The following is an 18,822-nucleotide window of genomic DNA, read 5'->3' on the forward strand; positions in this document are numbered from 1 at the left end:
TCAACATGACACTGGAAGTGTTAGCCAGTACCATAATAAAATAAAAGGCAAACAGATTGGGAAAGATGAAAGAAAGATGCCATTATTCACAGAAGGCATGACTGTCTCTGAAGAAAACCCTTCAGGAGATATATAAGAGATAATGGAATTAATAAGTCAGAATAGCAATATAGAAGGAAAAAAGTTGAACATACAAAACCTAATTGTATTTCTACATAAGGCTTCTATAACTATAAAATACTTACAACGGTGTAAAAGAGGTACTATATACAGGAAAACTTGAACAAATATGTACAAGACTTCTATACTGAAAACTAAAAAATATTACTGGGATAGAGACTAAGAAGACAGAGAAAAATATCATGTTCATAGATGAGAAGACAGAATATTTTTAAATGTAAATAATCCCCAAATTGAATTTTAGATCTAATGCAATTCCATTAAGATTGATAGCAGATTTTGTTGTCAAAAATGACAAGCTAATCCCAATATTCCTATGGAAAGGCAAGGATTTAAGGATCGGCAAACCAAGATGATAAACTAATTACACGGTATAAAAACTTAACATAAATCTGCAAGAATCATGATAGTATGGCAGTGGCACTTGCATTCAAAGTCCACATATATGGCCAATTAATTTTCAGTTATGTAACAATACAATGCGTTTAACACTGTTATGGAACACCCCTAACATTCCATCCTTATGGAAAAGTTAATTTCAATTCATACTTCCCATCATCCTATCATATATTAGGAAATAAGAAATCACATGATTGTCTCAAAGTTAATTCATACATTTAACATGGTAAGAATTAGAATGAAAAAAGGTGGTTGTGATAAAATTAAAAGTTATTTTAAAGGTTTAAATGGGTGAAAAAACACTTGACATCATCAAAAGAAGTGTAAAATAAAAAATATCAGAGTTCTTTACCATAGGAGATATCAAAATATACAATAAAGGCACTGCGAAGAAATCAGTATTATATTGTTATGGAAATACTCATTTGATCAAAGATATAAAGCAGAAAATTCAGAAAAGGTATATATTATACATGAGAATTGATTATAAGACAAATATAAAAGTACATTTAAGAAGCAAAAAAGCTGATTTTTAAATAAATTAGAACAAATAATTATGCATAATTTAGAAAACTAAAGTGCATGCCTAATTTACACTATCAAAAAAAAAATTCTCTCTTCCCCCAAATAGCATTTATTTAAAAAAATAAATTATAAATTGGAAAAAGATCTGAGATAAGTACAATAAGGTGGACAAGAGGGATAAATTTTGGACCATTAATGGACATTTAGAAGTTTAAAAAAAATGAAAAAAATACATAAAAAAGATTTTTTTTTTGCTTCATACAAAATATGTATGGCCAAAGTTATCATTAACAACCTTTAAATTATAGATATGAAAGAATATTTTCAAAGCATATAAAAATAGCTAATATTTATAGACTCCAAAGAGCTCCCTAAAATCTGTATGTACTAGAAATGCCTTAAAATATTTATATGTACTGGTTTATAAAAGAAGACATAGTAGAATAATCATTAAGTATCATCTGAAAAGAGGAAGAAATAACTACAAAAAAGCCACATCAGTTATTGCTAGTAGAAAGTGGAAGAAAGAGAAATGAAATCATTATGTCCTTCAAAATCTAATCTCTCAATGTTTATAAATATTTTACATAGTTTATCAACAATCCCAATATTACAGATAGATGACAGGTGGTGATGCTGATAGATAGGTAAAATAGTAGATAAAAAGAATATAAGGAAAGACACAGGATAGATTACATAAGCAAGAAGTAAAATACAGAAAAGATCATCTTAGGTAAGTAACATGGACTAGCTTAGTTAGAAAAGAAAAGTAGTAGTTGGAATCAGTATGGGAAAAGGGCCATAAAGTAGAAAATGACATTATAAAATCATGCAAGGTAAGAAATCTATGTGAAATTATATATATTTGGCATATGTGTTTTAAAAATATTAAAAACATACCCACTCAAACTCAGTAACTGGACTGTCCAGACAGACTTAAAAATATTCATATATGTACATCAAGACTCACATAAGAATTGTAATTGCAACACTACAGTAAAAGAAAAAAAATCTGTAAATGCCTATTATGGTAAATTTATCAGAAAAACTGTGATATTCACATATTAATAATTTGGCAGAAATTAGAATGAAGTGGCTCTATACATTGATATTGAGCTATACTATTAGAACCCCAAAAAGATGACACAGAAACATTTTTGCAGTATGAGACAATTTAAATTTTTTAATTATATTTTTCACATACAGAAAAATAAAATCAGTAACATAAAATTTAATAGTAGTAAGGATAGGATAGTGAAGTTATAGGTAATATTTCCATTGACTCATTACCTATTTCTACTTTTTGACAAAGAATATATTTTAATCAGAAGAAAAATGTTTTAAAACAGAATTATCAAATTTAAAAGCTCATAAGAGTATGGGAAATTAGCAGGGACCCCAGGGCCCCAGAATCCTGTGTCACACTAATTCCATAAGCCCCTATGCATAGGACCCCAACTCCACTGGCACTCTTTAAGCCCTGAGCCTGAAACACTAGCTCCACTATGGCCACAGAAATGCCTGGCCCTAGACCCTAGCTCTTCTTCATGCGTACACCTGGTAGCATACCAGAAATAGTATCACTAGGGATCCCCTCAGCTAGAACTCCTGACCAAATCAGAAAAGAACAAGTAGACCCTAGCAGCCTTCACCAACAGCCAGAGCAGCTACCACTACCACAAACACCCACAACCTTGGACAACAAAGACCTCTGCAGGCTTCATCAGTGTTGACTTAAGCTGACAGAGATACATGGAGACCAGAATGCTGCACCCTTCCCCTAACAGGAAACTGCCACCCAGCTTGAAGTTTACCTCACAGCCACCTGCAAGTGAAAGTATTCTCACACAAAAACTTTTTCAAAAAGGCAGATAGAGATGCCTACTCCTTCAAATGTATAAATACCAATGCAAGGCCATCAGAAGCACAAACAAACAAACAAACAAAAAAAAAAAAAAAAACAGAAAAAAGGCAAGAAAATAAGACACCACTAAAGGAACACAGTTTTGCAGAAAATGATCTCAAAGATATAAGCTACCTGAAAAAGAAAACAAAATAATAATTTTAAGAAAGCTCAAAGAGATAGAAAAATAAGCAACTCTAAGAAGAGCATATATGAACAAAACTAAAAGTTAAACAGAAATCATTCTTTAATCAAACATACAGCAATTCTGGAGACAATACAATGAATAAAATGAAAAATAAGAGAGTTTTGACTACAGAATCAATCAAGCAGAAGAAAGAATCTGCAAATTAGAAGACAGGTCTTTCTCTAACTAGAAAAAAAAAAAGAATGAAGAAGAAAACCGATGCAACTTATCAAATATCCTTAAACAAACCAATCTATGCATTATAGAATTTCAAGGAGAAAGAGGAAGGAACAAAAACTTATTTTTAAAAATAATGAATAAAAATTCCCAAATCTTATGAAAGATATGAAAATTTAGATCTATGAAGCAGAACATTATCAGATTTGATCCAATGAAAACTTCACTGAGACACAGACATTAGAACTGACAATATAGAAATACAAAGATCATGAGAAATGAAAGTGAAAAATTATACACCAACAAAAGATATAACCTAGAAAAAAACTGATTAATTTATACAAAAATACAATTTGCCAAAACCAGCTAAAGAAGAAATAGAAAACCTGAATACACTAATAACAAATAAGGATGTTGACTCAGTTATCAAAAACTTCCCAACAAAGAAAAGCCCAGGAACACATGGCATCACTGGTAAATTGTACTAAATGTTTAAAGAATTACTTGTCAAAGTCTTCCAAAAGAATTGAAGTAGAGGAAATAATAACAAACTCATTTTCTGAGGCCAGAATTACCTGTACCCAAGTCAGACAAGGACACTACAATCAATGAAAATTAGGTAGTGTAAGGATATTAGTCATACAAATTTTATATACAACAGGGTGTACCAAAAGTCACCCATAAAGTCATCATACACAGGAGAAATGAGAAATTGTAGCTATATGTAACTTTATTTACAAAATATTTATTACATAATTTTACAAAAAGTTTGCCAAAATGTAGAGAATATTTTGTAAATTTTTTTTTTTTTTTGAGACAGAGTCTCACTATGTCACCCTTGGTAGAGTGCTATGGCATCACAGCTCACAGCAACCTCAAACTCTTGGGCTGAAGTGATTCTCTTGCCTCAGCTCTCCTTCTAGCTAGGACTACAGGTGCCTGCCATAACACCTGGCTATTCGTTGTTGTTGTTGTTGTTGTCATTGTTGTTTGGCAGGCCCAGGCCAGGTTCAAACCTACCAGCTCTGGTGTATGTGGCTGGAGCCCTAGCTGCTAAGCTATAGGCGCTGAGCCTATTTTGCAAAAAAATGAGAAAGGACCTGAATAGACATTTATCCAGAGAAGACATACAGATGGCCAACAGGTATATAAAACAGTCCTTCAACATCACTATCAGGGATGTGCAAATTAAAACCACAAAGAGATATCACTTCACGCTTGTTAAGATGGCTATTATCAAACGTGTTGGAAATGGATTTGGAGCAAAGAGAACACTTGCACACCACTGCTGAAAATGTAAATTGTTAGAATTCTTATGGGAAACAGTATGGAGGTTCCTCCAAAAATTAATAACAAAACTACTGGGCTGGGCATGGTGGCTTACACCTGTAATCCTAGCACTCTGGGAGGCTGAGGCGGGTGAATTGCCTGAGCTCACAGGTTCAAGACCAGCCAGAGCAAGTGCAAGACCCTGCCTCTAAAAATAGCCAGGCGTTGTGGCCAACACCTATAGTCCCAGCTCCTTAGGAGGCTGAGGCAAGAGAATAGCTTGAGTCCAAGAGTTTGAGGTTGCTGTGAGCTATGAGACCACCACACTCTACTGAGGTTGACAAAGTGAGATTATGTCTCAAAACCCAATAAATATAAAAATAAAAATCTACGAATGATCTAGCAGTCTCACTACTAGGTATAGTTCCATAAGAAGTGAAACATCTGCACTCTTGCATTCTTTGCTGCATTTTTCCCAATAGTCAAGATATGGAGATAATTTAAGTGTCCCTGGATAGATGAATACGTTAAAAAATGATAATACACACTGTACAGGCACACACACATACATGTACACAAAGGAATATTTTTCAGCCTTACAAAAAGGAAAATCTTGCCATTTGTGACAACCTGGATAAACCTGGAGGATATTATGCTAAGTAAATAAAACAGTCACAGAAAGACAAATTTTACATATCACCTAATCGTGAAATCTAAAACAATTGAACTTATTGAAACAGAGAGTAGAGTAATGGTTTCCAGGATTTAAAATCTCAATTAAAATATTTTACTACTTCAAGTATAATAATTGCAATTTTACTGTAGTCCTACAAATGAATACATATGTGTTTTAATATAACATATTCCTTAAGACAAATGTAAGAATTTTCATAAGGAGGAAAGATTAGGTTCTACATATCTTGACTATACCAATTATTTTCCACATTGTGTTTTGGGGAAGTGAAGTATTTCAGGGAAGTGAAGTATTTCAATCTCATTATACAAATTTTGGTTTGGGTTACAGAAGAGATTACGAGTATTTCTTCAAAAGAAAATCTAATTTAGAAACTTAATTTCTAACCATAAAATATTCATGAACATTCTGAAGTAGCTATATAATGGTTTACAAATAAAATATAATTAGATAACCAAGAAATAAAGGATAGAAAAAATATAAATATAATAATCATATCAATTTCAGTTACTTTTACTAAGGCCTATAAATGAGACCTTTTTCCTTTAATCATAATTTGAATAAAATAAGTATAATCTGATCAATATTTCTGTATGAATCTTAGAAAATAAAATTATACATCTACTATATCAAAATTTTAAAAATCTCTATGGAAATACTTCTGACATTTTTCTGATTGTATCAGCATCTAAATCAATCATACTACAATGAAGAAATAAATGTCTCAGATGGAGACTTTACCTCCTTCATGTTTACATGGATGGAGCTGGAAAACGTACTTCTTAGTAAAGTATCTCAAGAATAGAAGAAAAAGTATCCAATGTCCACAGCCCTATTTTGAAACTGATTTATAGCTTTCATAGGAAAGATATAACCTAATTATAGCCTTAGAATATGAGGGAGGTAGAGGGGAGGGGAGGGGGCTGGACAGGTGGAGGGAGGGTGATTGGGGGGGTCACCTCTATGGTTTATCTTACAAGGGTACAAGTGAATCTTTCTGAAAGTAGAGGATGAATGTCTTAATAACTAAGAAAATGACATGAAGGCTACGTTAACCCGTTTGATGAGAGTGTTTCAAATTGTATATGAAAACACCACACTGTACGCTGTGATTGCATTAATGTACACAGCTATGATTTAGTAAAAAAAAAGAAAGAAAGAAATGTCTCAAATTAATTTACATCACAAAATTTACTGAGTAGTAATTTATACTAATATTTCTTAAAGAGTTAAGTAATTACCTTAATTTAGGTGTTAAATCGACCTTATAAACTAGAAGAAAATTTTTTTCCAATATGATTTTAAAAATCACTCATTCATCCTACAAATGATCTCATAGAAATTAATATAAATAAAACTTGCAAACACACTAGTCACAGAGCATAAGCTATCATTTATTAATTTAAGGGTAAGGCATAAGCTATAAATCTAGAATTTTAAAACATAAAAGCCCTTAACAGGGGTTGGCACATGTAAGCAATTCAAATATCAATCAGTCATAAAGGAATGAATAAACAAGCAAATCCCAGCATCTCAATGCAAAGGCTTTTTTTTTTTTTTCCACAAAATCATAAATGAAGAACATAAAACTTCACTACTACTTTGAGATAGAAAGAACAACCCAATTGTTTTCTGGAAATAAATCTGAAGTCTTCAGCAGCCTATCACTAACCATAACCAAAATGAAACATACAGCATATATCCTGCATAAAAAGAGAAATCAATGAGGGCAGGCACTGAGTCTTAAAGAGGTAACTATTAAATATTGCTAATCCTGAATCATTAATTAATGATTTAATTATGTTTGGTATATACTGAAACAAAAACACTATTAACTCAGCAAACAATTTCAAATGGGTTTATAAGAAAGGAGACATTATCACAGACATTTTGTAGAGTCTGCGACCTCTTTTTATCAAGAGTTAATACACGTTTTGGTGTAATTCAAGTCAAGAAATGTATATATATCATCACTTTGGACAAAAACAGGATTATTACTCAATGCTCACTATGAGTAAATACTCTTAACACTCACCTGTATTTTAATAGGCCAAGAAAAGTTGCTGACATACACATAGAATGTAATGTTAGGATTACTTCTAAAGTTAAATTTTTCATAGGAAAAACTATCTCTGTATTCTTTTATGTTAGTCTTGGAAATTATAGGCGTCTCTTCCCCAGATATGGTTCCAGCTAAAATGTAAACAAAAATGACAAATTTAAATAATTCATATTAGGAAACATATTTTTATGAATGTTATATAGTAAAATACATATTACATTTAGCTTAGATTTTTATAATTGATTTTATAAAAATGTAATCATAATATACTCATATTTTTAATTTTGAAGGAAAAATAAAAAATCTCCTATAAATAACAAATAAATTCAACTCAAAAATTATTTTTAGAAATACTACAACTGATTTAAGTGTTGTACACCAGCCACTATCTTAGAGGCTTTATGCTCTTTCTAATAACAATATTACTGCAGAGGTATTATCATGTCCATTTTTCAAATTAGAACATGAGCCTGAGAAAGATTAAAGTACTTGCCCCAAATTACTAGTTACTAAGCAGTAAATTCTGTTTTAGAACTCAGGGATATATGGCCTGAGCACTTTCTACTTACTACTCTACAGAGCATTTCGAAACAAATCAGATCATATTTTCAGCTGTAACAATCCAATTAGAAGATGGAAAATGAGCCAATATACCTGTCTTACCACAAACTGAACCATCACTACCCTTAAATAAATTGGATGAAGGTCATAACTTAAAACATGAACTGAATTTACTTAAACACATATTAGGTATTCAATATTTGATGAAATTAAACAAATGGAACAAAGCATTTCTAACAAGCATAGAAAGATTCCCACATTAATCAACAGTAATAATTCTAATTATTACAGAATTATAATAACCCATCCATGACCCTATCTCCCTACCTAAAAAATCAAAACTTCTGAGATTAGGTTCCAAACATTAGAAAGAACATTTATTGCATATTAAAATTACTATTCTAAAGTAACTAGAGATGTTCTATATATTTTTGTAGATGCATTTAAACAGAACAAGTTAACATGAATTTTTAATTAATGAAATTCACAGTGCCAAGAATTTACTATAAGTTTAGTACTATATTAACAAAATATCTGTATATTTGCCTAAACTTCTCATTTTTCCCATGTATCATAGGTTCTGGGATAGCAAAAGATCTCTTAATCCTTGAAATATAGGTATTTGTGATTCTCCATATTAAAATAGTATAATTTAATTTTCAGAAATCGAATATAAATTTATAAATCCATAATATTTCTGTATAGAAAACAATTTCTAGAAAATTCATACAAGAGTATACCTTTGATACAGAAAATATAAAGCAATAGAATGTCCTAAGACATAAGTATAAAAATGTAAGCATATATTTTCATAATTCAACATGATGATTTGAACACCTTAGTTATGTTTTTAAAAACAATAATTTCAATTTATTAACTTTCCTATGGAAGACACATTACATATAGGTTTTTAACCAATCTTCACACTAAAACTGACAGGAAAGGGTATATTTCTAAGTTTGAAAATAATATACAAGTTGTTACTTTTATGTTACAGCATGCACAGAAGAATTTTATTATTTTACATACATATTAAAGTTAACAATGAAATGTGCAGCTTTACTAGTGAATGAATTAATTGAAATCTCTTTAGACATTACAGAAGTAATCTATCTTAATTAATGTCTCCGCATTTCACATCACTGCCATTTAAAAAAATTAAGTAGTGTATAGTATTTGTTACTCATCTAATTTTAATTGAATAAAGGAGAAAGTTAACAAAGTAATGAAGCTTTATCCATTTTTCTGCTTTTTATTTTTATCAGTAACAGCCCAGAGATCATGGTATATATTTAAAATTTCACGTATGTAATTAACAGTAAATGGTCATCAACTTCCAGATAGGAACACAAGTGAAAGAAACCAGACCACCAACATTTTTTTACCTGTTGAGCCAACCGACCAGGTAATATTGAGATTGAAGTTGTTCGATGCATTAATCGATATGTCCAAATTTTTGTTCGACTATCGAGAAAGAAAGTATTAAAGTTAAAAAATACAAATTACACTAGATAGATATGACTCAGTCTACTGATTATGTCCATATTATATTTCTCAAACTCTACATATTTTGTAAATATCCAAGTGAATATGTGTTGATGCCATTTATACTTCTAAACAAAATACTGTGCAGTAAATTCAAAGGTAGATGTAAATTTCTCATTCATCTTTTCTGTTAAAATTGAACCTTTTGCATGTAAGTCATAAGCTGCTGTAATTTAGTATTTTTATTGTCTTTGTTTATTTGTGATTAATATTTAAGTGATACAGGTTTGGATTAGTCCCAAGTAACTTTGGGCAACATAAGATTGTTTTATTAAAAGACTCATTTTTGGGTGCATACATATTTTCTAGTGGAAAAACACTGTAAATACAGAAACTAAAACACTGTAAATACATAAATTAAAGCTTCCTGAGAAAAACAGTGAACCTATTCTAAAAAAAGAGCTGATCACATTATTCAAACAGCTATACAGAGGGACACTGAAGAATTTAATTTTATGTCATTCGATCTGCTTTTTGTCATTCATTAGTTGAATACAGACTCTTTCCATTTTATTTTAGGAAAACAAATGTCTAAGAGATTTTGTTAAATGTTATTATTTTGTTACTCCAAGAATTAAGAAACAGAAAGTAGGAATGATTATAACTATTTAGGCCTATGTAAAGGCAAAGAATGATACTCATATTAAATAAATGTAGCTTCAGGCAATGAGTGCATGATTCTCAGTTTTTAATATGCAAAGATCTGTAGGAAAATCTATACTGCTAAGCAAGACCTGTGAGGAGGACAGAGAGAGTAAGAGAAAGAAAGAGAGACGAAGGGAGAGCAAGGGGGAGAAAAAATACCGAATCCTTAGGGTTATTTTTTTTTCTAAATATGATAATGCAGAAAAGCTAATAAAAATATATCCCCAATTTTCTGTATGGATTTTAGGAGAAATAAATATATAAGCAATTAAATTCCCCATTTCTGACACAACAATCTTCAGGGTAAGTTGACTAAAGGACATGGTCCCACCCTGATGGACAGGAGTAGACAGAAGGAGCATCATAGAAAAGGCAGAGGCTGCCAGATGATGAGTGACTGAGGCTTCATGTACATCCATTTGACTGACATGCATCCCATCTAAATGATTTACACTAAGCCCCAACCTTACACCTCCAGGTAACATCCAATCTTAATGATTTCCCTACATGGAGGACGACTTAGCTTCTGTGAGAAACTCTATTAACAGTGTTCCATATCCATCAAAGGATATTCTCCTCACACTTTCCCCAAAGCAAATATGAATTCAGGAAGAATAATAATCTTAAAAGAGCATGCAAAATAAAATTTGTTATTATAAAGCTTAATGATTGCTATAAATATTTTTCAGGGTAGTATTCATTAATATTGCAGAAATAGCTTCTGAGAATTTTAAGTAATCCAAGAAAAATAAAGTCTTGGAATTTAAATATATTTCATAAGTCAGAAGGATATACTACCTTGTCCATGACAGTGATACTCACAAATGGCCATTAGTGTAAAGAGGAAGTCAGCACATCTTGAATTCATGAGTTTTATTTTGAAATAAACATATGCTTTTAAATGTGTAATTAAAAGCATCAATTCTTTCATAATAATATACTTACAAATAGAGAGAAATAATATATAATATGTAATAATAATTATGTAATCTCAATATATAATCAAAATTACAGGACTCTTTGCAAAATATGAAATATTAAACTCACAAATTCTTTGAATCACAAGAATACCTAAGTTTTATGAAAAGAAAAAAATTAATTAACAGGATTAGTGTTTACTACAAAACAATTATGAGAAGAAGAAAAGTCAAAATGGATGAGAAAAACTTGAATTAGTATAATTAATTATGAATATAATAATCTCTCCTCACCTGCTCTGGATTTGCTATGAAGTTTATGGCCGTATGATGGCGATCATCTTCCTGTAATAAGCTGAAGGTAAACTGATAGTCAATCAAAAGGCTGTCTGTGGGAAACAAAAAAAGTAGAATCCTGATATGTACTTTAAAAAGCTGTCTGAAAAACAAAAGTTAGGTGAAAACATATTGCCTATTAGTACTGAAAATTATTATCATTAAATATTAGCAGCCTCTTCAAAACTAGCAAAATACAAATATTTGTTATCAAAAGCAAAATGCCAAACACAGATGTAGAAGAAGTCATCATTCTTAAATGACTTAAAGAAGTCATCATCATTGTTATATCATTAAAAACAATATTTATCAATTCTCATACTATTACGAAAATACTGAAAAAGGCAGACATTCTGGAAACTACAAAAGTAAGAGAATAAAATTACCTATCATAACCAGAGAGAAATACAGTTAACATTTTGGTGTATTCTATTCCTATTAAAATTCTATAGATATGGGCAGCACCTGTGGCTCAGTGAGTTGGGCGCCAGCCCCATATACGGAGGGTGGTGGATTCAAACCCAGCCCTGGCTAAAGTGCAACAAAAAAAATAGCCATAGCATTGTGGCAGGTGCCTGTAGTCCCAGCTACTCGGGAGGCTGAGTCAAGAGAATTGCTTAAGCCCAGGAGTTAGAGGTTGCTGTGAGCTGTGACACCATGGCACTCTACCAAGGGTGATAAAGTGAGACTCTGTCTCTAAAAAATAAATAAATAAAAATAAATAAAAGAAAATTCTGTAGATAGAAAGGTAGATATTTTTATAAAGCTTCATAAATTTCTTAAAATCAAAATTCTTTCAAAACGTGAACTTTAATGGCCAAATAATATTTCCTCATACATTGTAATGCATTTAATTGTTTCTACTGTGGGCATTTCTACTTTTAGATATTTCAGAATAATTCTGTGGTAAACATTATTTACCCATATGATCTTTATTCACATTGATAAAAGGAATTCAGGGGAAATTACTTTTTAATTTTGTTCATCCACAATGCTGACACCAAGATGAAAACATTTAAATGTTTTAAGTCATAACTGGTTCTGCACGTTACAGAAGGGTGAAATACTGCTCATAATGTTAAACTGCTAGGTTTAGAAAATGATCTGAAATTATTTCAAATAAATAGAGATGTCTTCTATTGTTTGGATACTTACCTTTCATACTGTGCTCGTATCCATTAAAAACTATTAACATAAAATGTAAAGATGGGATTATGATAACTAGACTTACTGTTAAAGCTGTCAAGGCATAATCCATGTTCCTTGTATGCTTTATAACCTCATTCCTATATATTTTTTTTGTATAATTTAGTATAAGCCAACAATTTATCTTTGGAAGTATTATAGGCATCCATATATCTGGTAGAATTATGTAATGGGTCATGTTTCTAATTTTCATCTGACTGCCAAAAAATACAGAGAAAAATTCAATGTGCTAGTGTTGTTCTAGACCAATGGTTCTCAACCTTCCTAATGCCTCCTAATACTGTGACCCTTTAATACAGTTCCTCATGTTGTGGTGACCCCCAACCATAAAATTATTTTCATTGCTTCTTAATGACTATAATTTTGTTAATGCTATGAATCATAATGTAAATATCTGACATGCAGCATGTATTTTCATTGTTACAAAGGGGTCATGACCCACAGGTTGAGAACCGCTACTCTAGACACTGGAGATGCAACAATAAAAGATAAAAAATTTATCATGTGAGTGTTACTTTTTTTGCATTATTATTATTATTGATCAATATTTTGTTGCAGCAATCATCTGATTTCTTTTCTGATGTATTTATCTTCGTTCTTTACAAGGTTTTTGTTTCTAGTCCGTATCTTAAACATTGTTATTGTTGTTAAATTTTAAGCCTTTTTCATTTTCTGAAGGCAAAACATGGAAACCAAATAAACACATGTATATGTAAAAAAAAAAAAAGAAAAAAGAAAATTTGTCCTCATGCAACTTAGATCCTATTGAATGGACATCAGAAATTAATAATTTCAGTATATAGTATATCAGATGATGATTAAGGCTTCCAGAGACTAATAACCCAGTTAAAGCGTAGAGAAACTGCTTATCAGCATAGGAGTATGCTTGTAATTTTGGAAGGAACATTTAAAGATCAAAGATACCATGAGAATAAGCCACAGAGTTTACTAAAGAAAACATATTCCAAGAAGAAAGAACACGTGTACAAAAACCTCAAAGCAAAAACAAGCCTTAGACGCTTTGGCAATAATGTAGGCAGGATATGATGCAGGATGGGGTAAGAGCTATGAAGGTCACAAGAAGGGGTTGGAAACAGGAAATGTGTTTGGGAGGTATTGCAAACAAGATTAGCTAAATAAATGGATATAGCCTTTGAAAGAAAGAAAAGCAAAGTTTTGTTTGTTTGTCTTTTCCTGAAACCAAGCAAAAGTCATCATTAAGTGAAATAGATAATTCGTTTTACTTTGATGAGAACTGGGAGAATAATCAGAAGCCTAGTTTAGAAGATACTAAGTTTGAGATGCTCACTCAATAAGTAGATTAAATGCTGATAATTTACAACTTGTTATCCAGCTAGACATGAGCCTGAGCTTCTTATCTAGCTGGATAACAACTTGTGAATCATCAGCATTTAAATGGGATTTAAAGCCATGAAGGCAGGAAATCAACTTTGTAAACAGGTCTAAGGTGTGAACTGTGAGGCATATCAATGTTAAATTTTCATCCGGAAGAAAATATGGCAAAGGAGACTGAGAGGGGCAACCTAGGAGATAAGAAACCCAGAATTTATTATTATGGAAGTCAGGTAAACATCATATTTAATAGAATGAGTAGTGATAACAGTCAAATACAGCTGACAGAGTTCCAGGAGTAGGGCCGCAAGCTTGAGAAAAGACAATAATCTATTTAACATGAAGAAAAAATATCACTAAGGAAAAGCAACCATTTCAGAACTATTTTCAAAAATTTGTTTGTTCAAGTATATATTTTTTCAAGCTTGAAACCAAGCATTAAAAACTCAGTAGTGGATGGCTTTCCGGAGGAAGGAACTGGGGTGACCGGGGTGACTTAGGACACCTGAGCGGTCCTGAGTAAATGCTACAGTGCCCCCAGGTCCAGCAAGAATTTTTCTGCCCTTATAGACTCCACCCTTCACTATAAACATGGGAAATTATTGATCAGGCATTCATGCTTGACTTCTCTCTACTTATTTTTTCTTATGTTTGAGAGTGAAGGTAACTAGATCAGTACAATGTATCTTATATATGGTAATAATCAATCCTAATGTCATTTAGGGAAAAATAAAAATCCTGAATCCGAGAGCAAAATTGGTAGGCCAATTCAAGTGATAGAGTACCATTTAGTGAAAGTGAATTACTACAAATTGAAGAAAGAAAATGTAGACTTCTACACAAAATGTTTCCTTTTAAAGCTACTTAGAATAAAAGTCTCCCAAAAGCCAATTTTCCACTTAATCAGATTATATATTTCTCCTCAGAATTTAAAAAATAATATTAGAGCATTTTTAAGGGATTACAAATGAATAATTACCTGGCAACATAAACATTAACTTCTTGCTGAAATATACTCTCAACTTCTAGCTAAGAAGTATATAGCACATTAAAATTTAAAATGCTTCTCAAGTTTATGCACATGTGCATAATTTGGAAAATAAGTTTTTATGATGTACTAATGAACCACTCTATTATGACATAAAGAAGTCATGAATGATAATAAATCAATTCAAATAATTTTTTGCTTTATTAATCAATGTAAAAAAAGGACATGGTAGTAGAATGACTAAGTATGATCAAAACAGGTAAGAGGCCTCGGTGCCTGTAACTTAGCTAGGTTCAGGGTTCGAACCCAGCCCTGGCCTGCCAAACAACAATGACAACTATAACCAAAAAATAGCCAGCATTGTAGCAGGCACCTGTAGTCCCAGCTACTAGGGAGCCTGAGGAAAGAGAATCACTTGAGCCCAAGAGGTGGAGTTTGCTATGAGCTGTGATGCCACAGCACTCTACCCAGGGTGACATAGTGAGACTCTGTCTCAAAAAAACAGAAACAAAAACAAAAACAAACAGGTAGGAGAGTTTCATATTTAGATTGTGGAAATAATGCACTTTTATGCTAGTTGGAAAAAAATAGAAGGAAAGAGAAATTTTAGAACTATCTTCTCAGGTAGGTAAATGGTGATGAGATCTAGAGCAACACAATAAAGATTAGGTATACTCAGAGTGTGAACAGGAAATCACATTATGCATAGCGTACATGGAGGACTACACTATGGAGAGTGGTGGGATCATACAGAAGCTGTCTTTAAATTTTATTTATTTTCTCAGTAAAACCAGAAAGGCCCTCAGCTGAGAATGAGAATGGAATATGAGGAGAGAGGAAAGATATAAAATAGTCACCAAAAAGAGAAAAAGTAAAAAAATTGGGGAAACACACCATAAGGTTAGGGAATGTGAATCTGAAATGTGATTGATTAGCATAATTTGATATTTTCTATAGCTGAGAATTCATAAAAAGCTGAGAATTCAATCTTTATTTTACTTGAGTATCATCAAGTATAAAGAATGAAGTAAAGATGGGTAAAGATTTGAGGATATATGTATATATAAATATATACTTACATATATATAAATATACATATATTAATACATATATAAATATGTACTTACATATATAAATATACATATATTTATACATATATGAGATTCTCTATATTACTAGTTCAAAAATGCATTCTTAAAAGATCACAGGCACTTCCAAATTAAAATCTCCACTTTTACACTCCCATATATTTTAAGGTGACTGTACATATTTTAATCATATCACGTTCATTTGTTCATTCAATAAGATTGACTAAGTTCCAACTACATACTAGAAAGTAGGTAAAACAAAAATTATACACATTTTCTACTCTCAAAGTACAAGGGGTTTAATAAGAATGGTAATTACAATAGGTAATTTTTTTAAGTCAACAATAAAATACAAGGATTAGAACAACAGAAAGTACAAAAAGAAAAAAGGAATGGAAAACAGTACAAGTTAACCTAGATGGGCATGGAAGGCTTACCAGGGGAATAGATACTTAAGTTAAGTGTCAATGTCTGCTGTGGCACCCAGTCACTGTGAATAAAACAGCCGGGACATGGATTAGAAGAACATGCAAGAGGTGGGCTTCCCTTAGGTGCAGAGAGAGCCCGGAGTAACCTCTGCCATGGCCTTTCATTGAAGCATTATACAACAGGTGTGAGGAGCCCATGTACTAGGCCCACATGCTTAATGATTGCATGCTCTTTCCCCATGGGCTTGACTCCCATCCTGTTGCACCACAAATGTCCAAGGTTCAACACCTGCTTGTCTTATCTCATTAACTCATGCAATTGCTTGAGGGCTTGTCTCTGGGCTACAAACACCTCCATGCTGGCTCAGAGATTGTCCTGATCCCAAAGCCTACCCCTCAAGAACCAGTAACTACTTCTACAAGCCTGGTGTTCAGTCTCCCACAGGTAAGCTTTGAAAATTGAGTAACAGTTAAGCAAAAATAATGTCAAAGAGACAGTCAAGGCAAAAGGGAAAAATATGTCCAAAAAATAAAGGAGATTAAGAACTTATTATCTTGGGAGGAATCCACTTAGCTCCATTTTTGACACATAAGATATATGTGAAGGGCGTCAGGAGGTGAAGATAATGAGAGATTTACCCTTCTACATAGATAGGATGGACTGAATGTGTTCCACCATGTTGTTCCTGCCAATTATGACTAAAACCCCCAGATAAAAGATACAAAACTATCAGAAGACTCCGAAGGGTGGAGAAAACAAAGTGGACTGGCTAGGGACCATGCAACTCAAGGTGGTAACCCAGCGGTAACTTCCCTAGTTCCAGAGGTTTTCTTACCTTCTTTGTTTTTGCCTTCTCTATGTCCCCACCCGAATACCTACAACCTGGAAACACTAACGAACTCAGACGAAATCTAAAGCCCTTGGAAAATCCTACGCCTAGACTATGAGATGGAGACCAGCAGACCACACCAATACCGAGCCAAGGTGAACAGAGGTAGAGCCTGTGTCATAGCAGAAAACTATAGGCAAAGTTGTATTGATTATCACTGTCCACTTCCATTTCATGAATAGTAAATATATTTTTTCTTATTTATAATTGTCTTGATAATATTTTTATTTCCGCTAACCACTTTCATTATAGGAATAAAGTACATGTATGTGTTAATTTGTAGGGGAAATTGAGCCCTGATCTTTAGCATAAGACTTGCTTCCTGCTGAGACACTTAAACAATGACGAGAATAGTATGTGGGTTGTGTATGTGCAGGAGATCAGAAAACTGGCCTCCAAGAGAAAATGTCTATGTGAGGTACAGCAATAATGGTTATGGTAAATATTCTCTAGATTCCCAAGATCTCTTGATGCTGGGGGCAGAGGTTGTGCTTAAGGTCTGAGGTTTTGCAAAAACAAAGGTGGACACATTCTATCTGACCTTCTCATGTCTCCCCCAATCAGTGATAATGTGGGGTAAGCAGCTTTTTTCTACTTCTTCCTGTTTTATGATAATATGGGACCCAAGGTTTACCAGAGAGGGCTTCTCCTATACTTCCTCGGTCCCCTGACATGGACTTTGTGTCAAACCTCTTCATTCCTCACATAGAAACCCTCTCATCTAGTGATCCCAAACCCCTTCATTAATATACTGTTTATCTAATTGGTAAGGCTTGTGGTCAACTGCAGGATATTAATAGTTAAGTTTGGAGGAGGTCAAAGGTTATATGTGGATTTTCTCCTGTTCAGGAGGTCAGCTCTCCTTACTCCTGATTGTTCAAGAATCAACTGTAGTTATGTTTCTTTCAAAAATGGCATATCTCATTCCTAATTCACATTCTTCTTAGGTACAGGCTAAAAAAGACATACAAGATAGAATCTCAGTACTGACTACAGTATACCCAAGGTTAAGTTCCAACATAGAGAACTAGATTTTTTTTTAGAGTTGTTCTCCAGTACTGGACTAGCAGCCTTGGAGACAAAAAAAGTGGTTGCAATTTACTGCAAAAGAACAAACTGTGTACAAAATTAAGCTGATTAGTAAAACATACTGCATGCAAAAGGAATTTAAGCAAATAAAATATAAAGAGAAAAGACTTTTAACCTATACAAAATATTTAAATAAGTCAGATATTCCACTATTCCACTAATGATTAATTGAAAGAGAACTTGAACTATACAGAAAGTTTCCGAACATTCTGTTTGTAATTATGAACAACGAATAGTGAATATTTGGCACTTGTTTTACAAAAGCTACATGAAATAATATATCTTTTAAGACAAGAGTAACCGGCTCGGCGCCTATAGCTCAACCGGCTAAGGCGCCAGCCACGTACACCTAAGGTGGCGGGTTCGAATCCCCAGCCCGG

At 32.6% G+C, this 18,822-nt stretch overlaps 1 protein-coding gene across 1 annotated transcript in view; it reads right to left on the reverse strand.

Annotated features, from left to right (window-relative positions):
• The window catches only part of ATRNL1 (attractin like 1), a 701,118-nt gene that overhangs the window by 414,398 nt on the left and 267,898 nt on the right, over positions 1–18,822 (reverse strand). The window contains exons 22-24 of the mRNA XM_003787143.1: positions 11,359–11,453; positions 9,343–9,421; positions 7,370–7,527 (exon numbers count right to left, since the gene is read on the reverse strand). Of these exons, the coding sequence (XP_003787191.1) occupies positions 7,370–7,527; positions 9,343–9,421; positions 11,359–11,453 (332 nt within the window). The remainder of the gene's footprint in view (positions 1–7,369; positions 7,528–9,342; positions 9,422–11,358; positions 11,454–18,822) is intronic.

The sequence above is a fragment of the Otolemur garnettii genome, unplaced genomic scaffold (genome assembly GCF_000181295.1).
Source record: "Otolemur garnettii isolate 467f Iridium unplaced genomic scaffold, OtoGar3 scaffold00021, whole genome shotgun sequence".
Taxonomy (NCBI): Eukaryota; Metazoa; Chordata; class Mammalia; order Primates; family Galagidae; genus Otolemur; species Otolemur garnettii.